This window comes from Erithacus rubecula (assembly GCF_903797595.1).
Source record: "Erithacus rubecula genome assembly, chromosome: 3".
In the NCBI taxonomy this organism is placed as follows: Eukaryota; Metazoa; Chordata; class Aves; order Passeriformes; family Muscicapidae; genus Erithacus; species Erithacus rubecula.
The window spans coordinates 32,741,072-32,756,944 of NC_136689.1; the positions used below are offsets into that span (position 1 = coordinate 32,741,072).

Consider the following 15,873-nt stretch of genomic DNA (forward strand, 5'->3'; position numbering starts at 1 on the left):
GTACATAATGTAGACAAGTCCTGTTTTGTCTTGTCAGGATCATGTAAAATTCAAGAGTGTTTCAATAGATGAATCATAACAGAAACTTTTATGCCCTAGTACAGAAAAGATTATATAGCACAAAAGACATTGTGATGCTTTGAAATGTTATCCTGTTAAGAAAATTTAAAAAAAATATGTTTACAACTGGACTGGCTCTTTCATGTCTTAATTGTATGTGGTTATCAAGGCCATAGAAGTCTAGTGTCCTCTTAGATGCAACATTTTCAGTTCCTCATAACAGGCATTATGTTGTGATAACAAGGCTATAATTCTAAACACTGGACCTAAATCTCTTTCTCCTTCATTTTTCCATCATTTGCTCCAACATGAAAATTTAAGATTTTTTTTATCATGAGACTTACTAATATCACAATATTTATTCATTCATTCATTCTCCTCAAAATAAATATTAACTGTTTAGATCAAGAAATCATGTCACCTCACAACTGTCCATGTGGTGATTAAGGTGCTGTTTAGACAGATCTCAGACACAGTGCTCCCACGATTATCTGATTGAAAACAAAAGCTACCTAAATACTAGCTAATATTTCCTTAAGCACTTCATACCAACCTGGATCATTTTATTATAATGAAGTATGTACCTACAGAATACAAATGCATAGATCCTGTTATACTGCCATGACACAAAGACTGATGTGTTGCTGATTTGCTAACAAATGAAGATCTTTCTAACTAGACAATACCCTGAATGTAATTTACTGCTGCTTTTCATATTTTGATGGATAGCTGCTATTCAAAGGATAAATTGTGGATTATAGAACTGGCTAAGTTGGGATATTTTTCCCCTTTTCCCACAGATCTGGATGAAAACTGGGTTATTCCTATGCGTGTATCTCCATGTACACAGTTTTCCATAAGTGTGTTATATACTCCATTACTTACATTTGGATTTTGTGTGGGATCAAGTATGTATTATAAAACAAAATCCTAAAGGCCACCCAGGCTGGCATTCACTTCATGAGAATATCGAATCAACTTAGGTTTAAGTACGCTCCTCTAGAATCGAGGCAGAGGAGACAAGTAATAAAAGATCTATTTACCTTGTTGATACAGAAGAACAGAATCTAATTTATTTGTGTGCCCATCTGGACTAGATTGCTCATTTTAAGTTAATTTAGCGAATGATAGACTGCTACTGGCTTTTTTTTTTTTTTTTTCCTCCCAGGAGAAGAGGTTGACAGGCAGCTCTGTAGAGACGCCATCTACCCGATCCCGGTGGCGTGCCAAGCGCCGTGCCCCAAGGACTGCGTGCTCAGCCCGTGGTCTGCCTGGTCCTCCTGCTCGCACACCTGCTCGGGGAAGGCCACGGAGGGGAGGCAGGTGCGCGCCCGCTCCGTCCTGGCGTACGCAGGGGAAGGTAAGGCTGCGCTCTGTGGGAATGGGATCCCCACTGTCCCTGCAGCAGGAATGGGATCCCCACTGCCCCTGCAGCCGTCTCCTGATCCACTGACACAAACTGTGAGGCCGCACTGGGGGTCTTTAATACAGCAGAATTGTCTAAATGGTTATCCCGCCTGTACTCCTGGTACTAGAGCTGTTCTAAAGACAGTTTATTTTGTTCATTTCTGTTAATTTTACTATATTTTTATGAGTGTGATTAATGTTGCTATTTCACATATATGATTTTCATTAAAATTGATCAAGACAAACAGTTAATCCGACACAGATTATCACCCCTAATTTATGTCCAATTTGAAAAGATACTATTATCCTGAATGCTGAATCTATGAGAATTTAATGATTCAAATGTTACCAAAAGGTTTTTGTTGGTTTTTTTCTCTGATTGGTAACTTATGTTGCCTCACTAACATTGCTATTCATAGCAAAACTTTGGGTTTTGCCCTGCAAGTCTTCACTCAGGAATGGTTTCCATTTATTCAAGTGATCCTTGTACAGTGTCTGCAGCATATGCAAAAAGACATAGCTGGAATACAAAGGAGAAGACAGAACAGGTTTTAGATACAGGTTCATGGCTATTCTTTGATGATTTTCCATGGTTCCTACAGCTCTTTCTGTTTTGGTTTTAAGTATTTGGAGGGGTGGGTGGATTATAGAGGAAATGCATTCTGTATATAATATGGTTCAAAATTGGCCATGTCAGGTGTACCAGGGTCCATCTGATAAAGTGCCTTGTGTCACACCAGGAGCCACAGACATAGCCACCAAAGAGTTCTTGGAAGATGTTTGCTCACATGTATTACTGACAGAAAAGTCAAATATAAAAGGGTATAAATGGATTAATATTATAAGAGGATTACATGCATATGTTAGTTTTTCTTTTAAACTGTTAAGCATTTTATTACTTTATCTTAAGATCAAATTTAGCTGAAAAGTGAAAGCTGCAAGGTGTGGAAGCAGTGAAATGGAATAGCTGTGCACTTTGCTGTTTGCAGACACATTGCTAGAAGTGTACTGTGTATTTGACAGAATTTGGATGATTGTTAAAAAATAAATATAGCAGAGCACTTTCAAACTTTTCTCTGGAAGGAACCTTTGCTAGAAATATAAGTGGCATTCAGAAATGTACTCTATTTTAGTAGGTGATTCAAATCACAAATTACTTAGATAGATGTATGTAACAAAGTAGGAGCACATTTAAAATTATTTTCAAAATTGGATTTGTGGTGTCCCTGTTTTTCACATTGTGTTGAACAGACTCATTTTGGGGAAAACAAAGAGCCATATAATCTAAATAAACATATATTCATGTGCTTCTTGCTTGTCCATGTAGATCAAGACAACAGATTTTCTATATACTTCTGTAATTTTACCAGAGACAGAAATTTAAATCCTGACAAGCATGCCAAAGAAGTGAAAACCCTAAATTACTGAAAAAATTATTCCACTTTATTATGCTTAATCTTAAAAAGTACTCTTTATTCTGACTTTGATACTTAATACAGCCTAGGTTAATTTACAAGGCTACAGATGCAGCAAAGCTGTTTAGTGTCGCCTGGATTTTGAGTATGTGAATTTTATTAAAGTTCATTGTGCAGTGATCAGAATCAGCACAGAGTGATCACAAAGACAGATCTCAAATCATAGAGGCTGTAGTGAAGAAATCCCTAAAGTAAGGCTGAGAAATCTAACTCATTACCTGGGTACTGTAGTCCTTCAGCTTTGCTTGCACCCTGGCTTCTTTCCCATTATTTCAGATGAAGTTATTCTGTGCTTGTTTTAAGGATACAAGCTGGTAGATCTACCCAGCTTACCCAGGAGTGCACTCACATTTTGATCAAATCTCTTCAATACTGTGCTCCTTTGCACTCTCTCCAAACTCCAAAGAATGAAAGTATATAAATAAATGAAAGAACCTCCCAAGGCTAAGGGTATTTTTACAACTCTAGCTGAAGGTACTTTTCACCTTTTCTTCTATCATATTAAAAAATGTATCAGTTTAACATTTATTTTTTATCCTTCAGTAGAATTAGAGTTATTGTCATTTTTTTCCTCATACATACTCCTGTTATGCCTCTTAGTAATTTGTTACATGACAAATAACTGAATGAGTTTTCACCTCCAGAATTCCATGACTGAGATAAGCTGTGCTCCCAAAACATAAAATACTGGGTGCTAGGAGGTCATTTCTTGTTCTAGGAGCACAGAATATATTCATGCATTTGAGCATCTGTATTCCACTGATATAAAAGGAAGCTTCACATAAACATTTTTTGGAACACATACAGTTCTCAGTTCTATTCAGAGCTTAGAAAAAAATGCGCAGAACTGTAGATGGAAGCTCTGCAAGCATCATGCAGCTACAAATTCCAAGTCTCATAAATATAAGACCAGTAATTCCATATATACATTAAAGCTGAGTTCTGAAAACAGCAATCAGTTCTGCTCAGGTGAACAGACACACAAGTTTTCTTTTGTAGTTCTGAACCTTTTCTTGGGCTGTTGGTAAGGCTAGGTAAGCTATTCCATTGTAATTTCTGTATCATATTGCCATGAGTTTTTACTCAAAACACTACAGTAAAAATATATTGTACATAAACATGTGTTACTCTTACTATATATCAGAATCAGATATTAAAGAAAAAATATGCAAGACTAAATCCATGAATAAGGCTAAATTTGTATTTTAAGATGAAATAAGGAGTCCAGATGTGAGTTCTTGATCACACTCATCCTCCTGATAGTCATTCAGTCCACAACCCTAGAAACATCAAAGCATTGCAGGCATTACCTTTGCAATAAATACTGTAATCCATCAAAGTATGTGGTACATTTAATTCTTATTCATTTGGGTCCTTAAACATGAGCACCTCACTAAAATTTTTGAGGATCTATAGATACATGTGAAATAGGATTTCTTATCTGTCTCTCAGGTGGCTTTTTATCAAGTATTGTCAGTGATTGTTCAGTTTCTCTCCTCTTTGAAATGAAAAATATGATATTCTGCCATTTTTCTTGTTAATATTGGCGTATATCTGTCTGTAATAGAGCGATGTGATTTCATATCTAAGATTTTTTTTCTTATTACCCAGTTATATCTGCTGTGAATTGAAGAAACCATCAAGTTAACATGACTGGCCACCAGGAAACAACCACAGTTTAATAATTTATTTTTAATGACTTAGAATAGAAATAATTCAGTAGTATGGTAATAATTTCTCAGTGTAAAGAATAGGTTCAGAGTAAAAATATAAGCCATATGTAAATTACAAGGGTGATGAAGTTTTCTTATGAGCTCTGGGATACTGACTGCCCCTCCAGCACCACACTGATTTCTTCTTGAGCCAGGAGCTGACCTCAGCTGTGCACCCTCTCATCACCATTTCCTCATTCCAAACAAGACCCTTTTCAGGTGGTCAGACCACACACTGCAGAGCCTCAAGCACAGTGTGGTCATACACATCTGGAATGGGCTTATTTGCTTGCATTCAGTGAGGAGAAAGGAGTTCTCTTCATGAGATGAAGACTTACTGTGTTTTGTGAGATGACTCCATGTGGAAATGAGTGTCACAGTAACCATTTGTGACATTTTTTCTGAGATATTTTTCATTGTCCTCAGCTTGAAGGTTTGAAAGGCAAAGCAATTTATAAATTTGCCTGTCTGTGAGACTGCCTATAGTGTTAGCTCATTTGTGGCACTGTCAAATATATCTTCATGGTACGGTAAGAAGCTCAGAAAAGTCAGTCTCAAAATAAAAAATGACAGCAAAGGACATAGTGATGTTACCTGATACGTCACATAGTTGTTCTGCATAAATCTACTAAGGTATCATATACAGCTTAGCCTGTCTCTTGAATGAAGAGTGTGTCTACTTTTGGTTTATATTCTTTTAAATATTTCTGGTTTGGTTTTTTTTTCCTCTGCTTACAATGAATCTTATAAAATTAGTAGTGTGCACTAAGACTGTTTCACATTACAACTGGACCTGTACTAAAAAGTACTTAGTTTTTCAGTAAGTAATAAATATGTAGATTGATTCAGTATTGATTATACACTGCCATAGAGTGGCACTGATAAATTGTGCAATACAGCATAACACTAATGTTGTGGATTCATCCTAAGTTTTATCACTAAAACCAATTTTGGAAAAGTTAAGATTTAACATATCACCTCCAAAAAAACCTGAACCAAAACAAAAAAAAAAAAACAAAAAAACCAAAAATTGAATACAAAGAGGAAAATTAAATTACTTAAAAGCTTAATTTATTAAAATGAGAGGGAGGGAATTTATTATTATTATTATTATTATTATTATTATTATTATTATTATTATTATTATTATTATTATTATTACTTAGGGCAGGGATGCATGTGCTTGGCAGTGTTTTACTATGGGTATTATATGATCATAGATTAGCAAAGTGTAATGCCAGGACTGTTTGGCACTACCATTTAGCACAGAGTACTAAACATCACAGTTAGATAGTATAGAATATTTATCCATCTCATCAAATATGTTTGACAAGAATCAACAGCTCTTACTTCTCATCTACCTGCAAGACTGATTTATTGAATTCATAAGAAATAACTGGATCAGAGAAGCTTATTCTCAATACTTCACAAATTATTGTGGATATGCTTTAAAATTTTATCTTTGTTAAATTCCAGTACAGTTTGACTTCATAGTTGCAAAAAAGAAGTTATGCTTAACATTTTTAATGTATTTACTCTTTCTGCACTTATTGAGTTTGTTTTCTGGGTTTGTATTTTCCTGGCTTGAATTAACAGTGCTTGGTAATTAAATCTGAAAGCACAGAATTGAGTAATTGTTTCAGCAGGAAATTTCTCATTCACAAAAAGATAAGTTTTGGAGAACATGAGATTTTTCATGAAACAGGAATGAAAAAAAAAAAAAAAAGAAAAAAAAAAAAAGCAACATTAAGTTTTGGAACTGTGCAACCTGAATTTTCAGGCAAAACTTACTAAGTGACCAGACACCTGTGTGAGAAAGGTGAGCCAGGGCAGGGTATGTTATTGTGCTGTTTTTGCTCATTGTAGTGAGGGGCCAGGGGGTCATGTTCTATCCTGGAAAAGACTTAAGGACAGACCTTGCATTTACCATGGGTCCACTCTGCATCCTGACCTGTTGTGTGCTTTGGACAGGTCTGTTTGGTTTATGCAACTGATATAAACCAGGGGAGGAAACATCAATGTTTGCAGAACAGGTCTGTCTTCAGGAAGTGCAGCTGAGAATGCCTGCAGTAAAGAAATTAGTAACACCCATTTCACTCACTGGAATACAAGAGGCTCTTCAGTCACATTAGTTTTCTTAAACATTAAGATTATTCCAGCTGTTTAGAAATGCATTTGTAAAACCATACGCATCTGCAAAAACAAGTGATATCAAAATGATTAATTAAAATGATTAATTAATTAAAATTATTCTAAATGCTTTAAAAATGTTTAATGCTTTGAAATTTTAAGGTTATCTAGTCAATGTCAAAAAAAAAGATTTATAATATTGATTATCCTAGAGCAAGGTGTCTTACCCATTAGCAGCTCCAAATCAGGCAGAAAAGCAATCTAAGTGTATGACAATTCTGTCAGCTAATTTATGAGCAATATGCAAGTCCATCTGCAAAGCTAGTCTTGCACTTCCAAGTCTACTTTGCTTAAAAATGCAAACCCAAATCTAAACACTTCAGCCTGAGGTTTTTGCATCCTTGAAATTGTTATTTTTAGTGCTACCAACTGTCGTCTGATCATTTATTATTAAAGGATGTGTTGATTATTGTATATCCCTTTTTCCTATGTTCTGATGAATTCAAATGTCTATTTTATTTTTTTTTTCTGTGATACTCATTAGCTTTTATGTTCCTGTCAAACCTGTCCTCTTCTGGGGATATGCTCATAAAGCTGCTACCCTTAAACAGATGCTGTAAAGGGCATCTCTAACTGCCAGTTTTCCAACCCATTCTGCATTTTCTGTACCTAGTTAAATTGAGGAAGCACAAGAGAATGCTGTTTTCCTGGAGATAATGGCACATTGATTTTTATTTTAGTAGTAGTATTTCCACATTTTGTTCAGTCTTTGCATGTTTTCTTTAACTCCTGGTTTAATCTGTGCAGAACTGGATTCCCACTGAGCTGCAGACATTCATGCCCCAATGTTTTGCATTTACAAGTCAATGTCAATCTCATTTTTTTTCCTGAATATATATTCTTCCATAGCTGTCAAAACTGAACCTAAGTTGTCACTTTATTCTCAAATGTCTTAGGAACTGGTGCCTGTGGCATTCAATTCTGGGAAAGTATTTTTTCTCACACACACCCCGTTTAACTTTTGAATTTCATTAATATTTCCCTTGTGTTTTTTCTTGAGCTAACATCAGATGGAAATACTTAATTTATTAACTTTGCCTATATCACTTAAATTTTTGTTATTTAAACCTTTTAATGGAGGAACATGTCTAGACTCCTCACATGGATCAATTTTCTATCACAAATTATTTGTGACTTTACTAGGTGGTTTTTTTCCTCTTCAAAGTACACTCACTTTTCTAATTTACTTGCTTATATTCCTATCTGGTGGTGTTAACTGATTTTTTTTTCTTGAAGGATGATGATTAGATAACTTTATTAAACTTATTACATAAGCATAATTTTATTTTACCATTTGTTTTTATTTCCTTTTTTAAGAAAATACATCTGGCACTTTGTTTTTATGCTCTGCACATTGACATATATTTTAACCCATTCTGATAGACTTGAGTTGCATTCATTTTGAACCAAAAAAAAAAATTTCAGGTTATTCTTTAAATTCAAACTATTCTTTAATTACATTCACATATCTGCAGGTTTTTCTAAACCCCTTTTGCAAAATTTAAGAATAGCCATTTTGTTGCATGACATCTCAACTAATATGATGTTTCCTGTTGCTTGGTTAAGTCAATATTTTTAGAAAAAAAAACAAATTAAAAATATTCCTAGATAATTAAATTCAGAATGATGATTTTACCTTGTGGTTTCATTGGAATGAACCTTTTCTCATGTTTGCTGCATATCTAGACCATGCAGAACAACTTGGGGTACAAAGTATTTTTATACTGGTTACTTAGCTTTCTTGTGCTGAAGTATTGAAGTATCCATTGTTTCTTTGATTACATTTACCTTTTTTTTTTGTTTAATTTCAACAATGAGAGCTTAAAACCCCTTCCATCTACTGTAGAGTAGACAGTCAACCTGAAGTTCAGTGTTGAGATATGAAAAATAATATACTCTACAATGTGTATTTGGTGTTAGCATAAATTTTTGCCTTTAGAGAAAAGTCCTGTGGATCATCAGCATTAACTAACAAAAAGGTCCTATTTCAATTGTCTTTCTTACTTTTCTTGTATTTTAGGAGAGGCCAAAACATTGCTTAGATTTTTGCTGTCTTTCCATTTGTTGGAGATAGGAGTCCCATTGTTCCTTGTAGGTCAGAATCTTAAACCTAGGTTATGTGTGTCCAGTAACACCAGATATTGTCTGCTCACAGGGCTGGGCACCAAATAGCTTGTGATCAGTTCTGGTAGCAAGGACTTCTTCATTTCTCCTGCAGGACTGGAGGCCAAAATGGGTTTGAAGTGCTTTAATATAATAAACCAAACATACTGTCTGAAATCAAACACAACAAAGACAGCATCATCTGGGCTGTTCTTCACAGTCATTGATACTTGACTGCATTTTAATCTTAACGTGCAGTAAGCTTTGTTGTCTTAATCTGACCTGGAATTGCCAGCTGTGCCATCCTCTTTGGGTTACATAAATGGATAAACATCCACTGGGAGCTGGACAAGAGATCCAAAAATCATCGATCTGTGAATTAGACATAAACAGTGGTCTTTAGACATGTATAACTAGAATAACTAACCATTTCTTCTGCCTAGAGCCTTCATATGTCCTTATGTCATCTCATGCAGTCTCTTCTAGAGACCCCTGAAATAATAAGGCTGAAGATTACTCCAAGCACATTAGAGTTTTATAGAAGTTATGATTATTTTTGGTATCATTTTAGTATATATACTGTCCATTAACTCTTCCGTGTGGCCTGTTGATTGAAATTTGCCAAACTGGGCATATGAAGAAGAGGAAAAAGGAACAGCATTTCTTTCATGTAATCAAGATGATAATATATAACTAGGAAAATTTCAAAGTGGGTCTGTGGTATTTTTTTAAAATAAAGAACACATTGCAGTGAGCGATCCTTGCCCTCTTTTATCGTTGCAGGAGGAACACAGTGCCCAAACAGCAGTGCCCTGCAGGAAACACGCAGCTGCAACGAGCACTCGTGCACCGTGTACCACTGGCAGACCGGCCCGTGGGGACAGTGCATAGAGGACACATCTGTCTCTGCCTTCAACTCCTCTGCCAGCTGGAATGGGGAGGCCACCTGCTCCGTGGGCATGCAGACAAGAAAGGTCATCTGTGTCAGAGTCAACGTGGGACAAGTAGGCCCAAAAAAGTAAAGATCTTTAAAAATATCCTCATGCTGTAATTATGTTTGGATTTTACTGCTTTACATTTTTGTCACCAGTGACTGCTTGCAAAGGCAAAAAGAGTCTCTTCTTTTGATGTACATTTTATCTTCTAAAAGTGTAAAACTGGTCCAACGGGAAGACTAGATAATACTTTGTCACTGTGGATTTTAATGGGTGGTATTTGCAGTGGTGATTCTGCTGACAGCTGACAAAATCCAGTTGGCTCCTTGCCACCATCAGGTTGGGTTACAATAAAATGCTTACAGAATGTGTATGACATGCAGAGCAGCAACATTTCCAAGATCCTTGTGTTGTCTCCAAACAAGCAGTGCACTGTATAGATTAGTGCAGTTCCACTCAAAAATAGTGATATTAATGTAAATACAGTAAAGCACTTCTCAGAAACAGACCAAGGAGGTATTGCATAGTGGAAACTGACATGACATTAATTTGAAACATTAGTTTGAACATTAGCTTGATGAAATTTGTGAATTTTTTTACCTGTTTATGTGTTTTTTTAAGTTATTCCTTTGGCCCAGTGATTTGGTTTTACAGTTTAACATGTGACCAAGGTTAAATACAGATTAGCTGCTAGTAAAATGCATTTGATATCTTTGTGAGGATTGGCAGTCTGTAAATATATCCCACTCAGAACTGATTCAAACTCTAAGAACTGATTGTAGAGGTCATTCAGAAAGTTCATGAGGCAGCTATTTTCACACTAAATATTTGCTTGATGCCTGCCATTTGTTTTATTCTGCAGTAGATTTAAGCCTAATTTACTTTAAATGGAAATGTGGGGAGTAATGTGTGCACACTCAGTAATCTAAATTATTATGTATCAGCATTAAGTTTCTGTTCTATTTAGTCATGATATAATTATCTTTTGTTTGGTATATTTACATAAAAAAACCCACAAACCTTTAATGATTTATCATCCTTTTAAAATCTACTGCAAATTAATCTGCCTTTGATTTGATATTAAATTCTGGGAGGAGGACCGTTTTATTCTTTAAAAAATGAATCATGTGAAATGAAAAAGGTCTTAGTTGTTCCTTCAAATTGTCACATCAAAATCACTGAATCATTTTTAAAGACCCAGACATTTAACATGAAAATGTAAATAGGAACCTTGTTTTAAACTCTCCTTAATAAAAAGGATTACTGTGGTATGATACAATCAATATTATTGGCCTTATCTGCCTCACAAGTTACAGACTCCAGCTTGTATCTTTTCTGTTTAATTTGACCTTGAGTAAGGACTGAAAAAAAATCAATACTTTGCTTTAAGCCATATATAGTAAACACAAACAATATAAAGCATAGAAATGGTGTTATAATTGAACTAATTGCCTTGCCTAAGTATCTGAAGAGGAATTGTAGTGTTTAGCACTCCTGAAAGATGAAGCTCTCTGTGAAATGGTAAATGTGTATATTTCAGACTGCTTTGTGTGCCTATAATTTCTCCTGTTTTTAAAGGGAAAAGTCAATGCAAGAAAAGCCATTAGCAAGCCAGCATTCAATGCTTTTCAGAAACATTTTTTATTTTAACCTTAAAGAAAATTTCTGACAACATCGTCAATATATCTGACTGGCAGCAGAGGTTTTTTTAAAGTGTATGTGATCATACCTAAATACATCCTGGCCTATAGAATCTGATTTTATGAATCACATAGAACCGAGGCACAAGTTGACTTAAAATTTTAGAGAGAACTTACAGAGAGGTGATGGAGATTTGTGTTGCTATATCTGTATTATTTCATGGTGGTTTTTTTACATTGGTGGAAGAGATAAAAAAGAGAATGGGCTGAGATCCCATTTTAACAGGGCACCAAGCAAGGAATTGGTGCTGGTTCATGTTAGTTGATCAAATCCTGAGAAGAACGTGTGAATTGACAGGAAAATGCAGTGACAACTAATGGAAAGCATGCACAAACAAGTATTATTGTTGAGGAGTGTGTTCTTGTAAAGCTGCAAATTAGCTTTTGTCCTCCTCGCACTTCACAGGCAGAGTTCCCTGCTGACCATGGAGATAGATTTTCTTGACAGTTTACCATTAGACTTGCCTCTCCCACCTCTCTTCAGTTGCCCAGCACTGAAAAGAAGAAAATTTAGTCATAGCAATGCTTTTCTGTAATGATCCAAAAGCTCCCAAAGATGGATGTGATGTTTTTTCTTACATCTCTACATAATCTTCAGACAGCCCACAGTCTGTATGTTTTAAGAGCAATAGTAGTTTTGAAATTATTTCAAGTATCTTCAGGACTTCTGCGAGAGTTTTTGTACCACTCTGAAACAAGTGTTGTGGCATACAAAGTTGATTTTCCTTGATCAAAAAAGACAGAATCTCCACAGAACGTGGAAAATGACCTGGGTAATGAGTCCCATATGTGGCAGTCCAATAATCCTTTTTATATGCTGATCAAGCCTCTTCCTAAAACAAGTAAGGTTTTCTGCCTTTTGACAGTCTTTCTCAGTCTCATTGATCTGGCAGATTTAAATCCTTTTCTGGTTTCTCTCATAATCACAGCCAGCTTATAACTATTTGTTCCTGAGTTAGCAGTGTTACTTATTTTCAATATGCCTCCTTCCAGAGTTTATATTTATGATAAAGTGATGAGACCTGGAAACGTATTTTACTAAGCTAAATGAGATTGCTTTTCTTCATAATTACGTGAAAGCTTGAAAATAACCCTGAAAACACAGAGTATAGCACGGTGTGTGAGGGATGATGATTATTTAAATCCTGGGGTGCAGAATGTACCAGATTTTGCTTGCTTTCACCACATGCATTTAATTGCTACTATTTTTCATATTTGTGCTCCATCCTGCTGAATTCTGGGCAACAAGCACTGTCCTCATGTGCCTGCAGGCATTCAGTACCTCACACGATTCACTACTTCATTGCAGAGTGATTTTTTATTTGATAATTCTTCTTGGTAATTTTTTCCTTAGATGCCCTGAAAGCCTTCGACCTGAAACTGTGAGACCTTGTCTGCTTCCCTGTAGGAAGGACTGTATTGTGACTCCATTCAGTGACTGGACAGCATGTCCTTCTTCTTGTCAAGAAGGTAATTTTCCATTGCATGCTAATAAATTTTAAGAATATTAAAAATGGAGAGTCAGACTAGAAGTCACTTTTGGCACATCTTTCTGACAGAGGATGTGTCATACCTGGTACAGCTGTTGCAGGGAGGACATAGAGTTTTTTGCTGAAAAGAGCAGTTATTTCTATCCATTTTCTATTTGAATCTGTTTGTAATTTTTTCCACATTTTGCTGAATGTTACAAACTCCTATTTGCATCTTACACTGATAAGGAGATAACTAGTTACGGGGTAGACGCATAGCTCTTATCATCAGCTTATCATCTTAACATCAATACTTATATAATGATTTTGGGTATGGAAATACCTAAGTTTATGCTGTTTGCTCATCAGAAAAACTTGAATCTTTATATACCAGGAGATAAGTATACAGCTAAATAGATAAGTAGTTTTATATAATTTTGTCTGGCTGCTTCTACTCCAAGGAAAATTGAAGGAGAGTTAATAAAAACCAACAGACTTTACAACAATGTGAATGGTCTGATTTAAACGTAAAATCCAACACCATTTTAATTCACTTGGCAAAGCTCCTTAAAAGTGCTTTAGCAGTGCAGGTCTCCCCTGAATTTTTATTACATTGAAATCACACATGAAGTTAGCGTGATGACAGGCTTAGCATTAGCCACATTTTATGCTCTTTTTGTCTTCTTAAGCTTAACATTATGCATTTTTCTAATATGTACTGTTACAGACAGGCTCTGTAATACTCCCTGTTCCACAGGGTGCTAATCCCTGTGTGGGACATGGTGATTACTCACAGCTACCACATTGTCAAAATGTAAAAGATACAGTTACATCAAAGATACAAATTTGGGCTGTCAAGGCCAATTCTTTATGCTTGGTAAAGGACACAACCATAAAGGCATTTTTGCAGTAATTCCTACCAGTGTTTAGTGCATTCTAACAAATGAAAAAAGATATGAGAAAGATCAAATTCCTAACCTTTGAAAAAGAGCAGGGAACTGAATCCATTAAATCTGAATCCATAAAATAGATATTCATTTTCATATGTGTGTTATTTTACAGCAGTATTAATTGTTCTTTCTGAAATATTTTTGTTGGAGGAGATCATACTGGGTAAAAATGCCATCCATTTCTGCTCCTATTTCTGTGGGTTTTAAGCAAGTTCTCAATGAAATGAGTATATCTTCATGAATATTTCCCACAAACTATTGTGCAGGCTTCTATAAAACAGTATATTTGTGAACTACAGGTGTTTTGTCTATTCTACAAAAAACAATTTTTATTTAGTGGGGTTTACCCATTTGTGCCAGCAAGCCGGTCAGTAGCTTTGCTGGGCTGCACGTCTGTCTTGCCCCTTGTGCCAGCTCCTGGCATCTCCTGGAGCTGTTTGACTGGGGAGTGGAGGGTTTCCTCGGTGCTGAAGAGGGGCCAGGTGGTGGAGAGCCACCGCTGGGATTCTCCTCCTGCTCTCTCCTAATTGCAATGGCTTGGCCGAGCTCCAGCACGCGTCTGTGATCAGACAGGCTGCAGCTGCTCTAATAACCCCCCCAAAGCTGGTATCAGCCCAGTCAGCCAAATGTCTGCTCTACTGCTCTCTGTGAAAAAAAAAAATAAAAACCGTCCAAGAGTTTTACCTAACGTAGGCATTGCTGTGGAACTAATACAGATCTGTAGCTTTTCTCTTAATTTTCTGCCTGAAGAACCGATACCTGAAGACGACAGAAATCAAAATTCCTACAGGAACGATTTACTGTTTATCATTAATAATGGATGACCATAATAATTAAAAACTGCAAACTGTAAAGGAATTTTAGAGTGGAATTTCTGTTTCTGGTTTTACATGCAAATGATTAGGGCAAGCTTACACCTTCAAACTGTAAAATGTAGCAGCAAAGTGAGCTGGTTTAATTTTTGTTCTCTTGAATTGTTTATTCATTTCAGCTGTCTGTTCATTTGTTCAGTATTGCTGGTATTGCTTTCTATTTAGTTCTGCTTCCTGGCCTTGAGCTGAAATTGAAGTGTTTTTTCAATCAGGATTAATTTTTTTCTGCTTATGGGCAAAATAGCATGTCAATATTATGGCAATTGGTTCAAAAACCTTGTTTTCACCCTAATTAGTTCCAGGCCTAAGTGGCAGCAGTAGAAACCAGCTATTCCACTCTTTGCAGGGGGTGTCATGGTAAGGAAGCAGTCCCGTCACCGAGTCATCATCCAGCTCCCTGCCAATGGTGGGCGGGAGTGCCCAGACTCTCTCTTTGAGGAAAGGGAATGTGAAGCTTCTCCTGTCTGTCACAACTACAGGTATGTGAGACAATCAACCAGAAACAGCTCAGCTGTGATTTTTAAACTTGTATGCCTCTGGAGCTTGCTGAATTGCTTAGCAGTAGTTGTTTTTCTAACATGTACTATTTAGAAAAATAGGATACACATCTGAATCAAAGTTTCACAACTGATATGTAGACTCAGTTGGGCCCATAGGGAATCACTGGTTCATCTTGTTCCAGATCCTTTGAAAGAACATTGCAACAACTAAGAATTACTTTCCAGAATAAAATTTTCCTAGAAACTGTTTTGACATTCTAAACATGTAAAACAAATCTTCTAAAATATCTAAAGTGCTGAACTGAAAACTTATATGTTTAGGAGAGCTGATTTCTGATGCTACACTGTTCAACCTGTCATATCCTTCATTTTTCTATCTCTGTAAACCCTGAGGCAGTTCAGAGCTGAAGATATTCCCCTCATGCCCTGTGTCCTCTGCATTGCCCTGATCTTCATCACAGAATGTTGAGGACTATTCCAGAAGGTGGAACAATTTTTCC

General features: G+C 36.0%; 2 protein-coding genes across 3 annotated transcripts in view; both read left to right on the forward strand.

The window, feature by feature from the left end:
- VWDE (von Willebrand factor D and EGF domains) overlaps positions 1–15,873 on the forward strand; it is a 458,699-nt gene that overhangs the window by 319,656 nt on the left and 123,170 nt on the right. The gene's annotated exons all lie outside the window — the stretch shown is intronic.
- Positions 1–15,873, forward strand: part of THSD7A (thrombospondin type 1 domain containing 7A) — a 263,208-nt gene that overhangs the window by 189,912 nt on the left and 57,423 nt on the right. For both annotated transcript variants that reach the window (XM_079301320.1, XM_079301321.1), the window contains exons 10-13: positions 1,229–1,420; positions 9,731–9,965; positions 12,937–13,052; positions 15,220–15,352. In XM_079301320.1, coding sequence (XP_079157446.1) covers positions 1,229–1,420; positions 9,731–9,965; positions 12,937–13,052; positions 15,220–15,352 — 676 coding nt within the window. The remainder of the gene's footprint in view (positions 1–1,228; positions 1,421–9,730; positions 9,966–12,936; positions 13,053–15,219; positions 15,353–15,873) is intronic.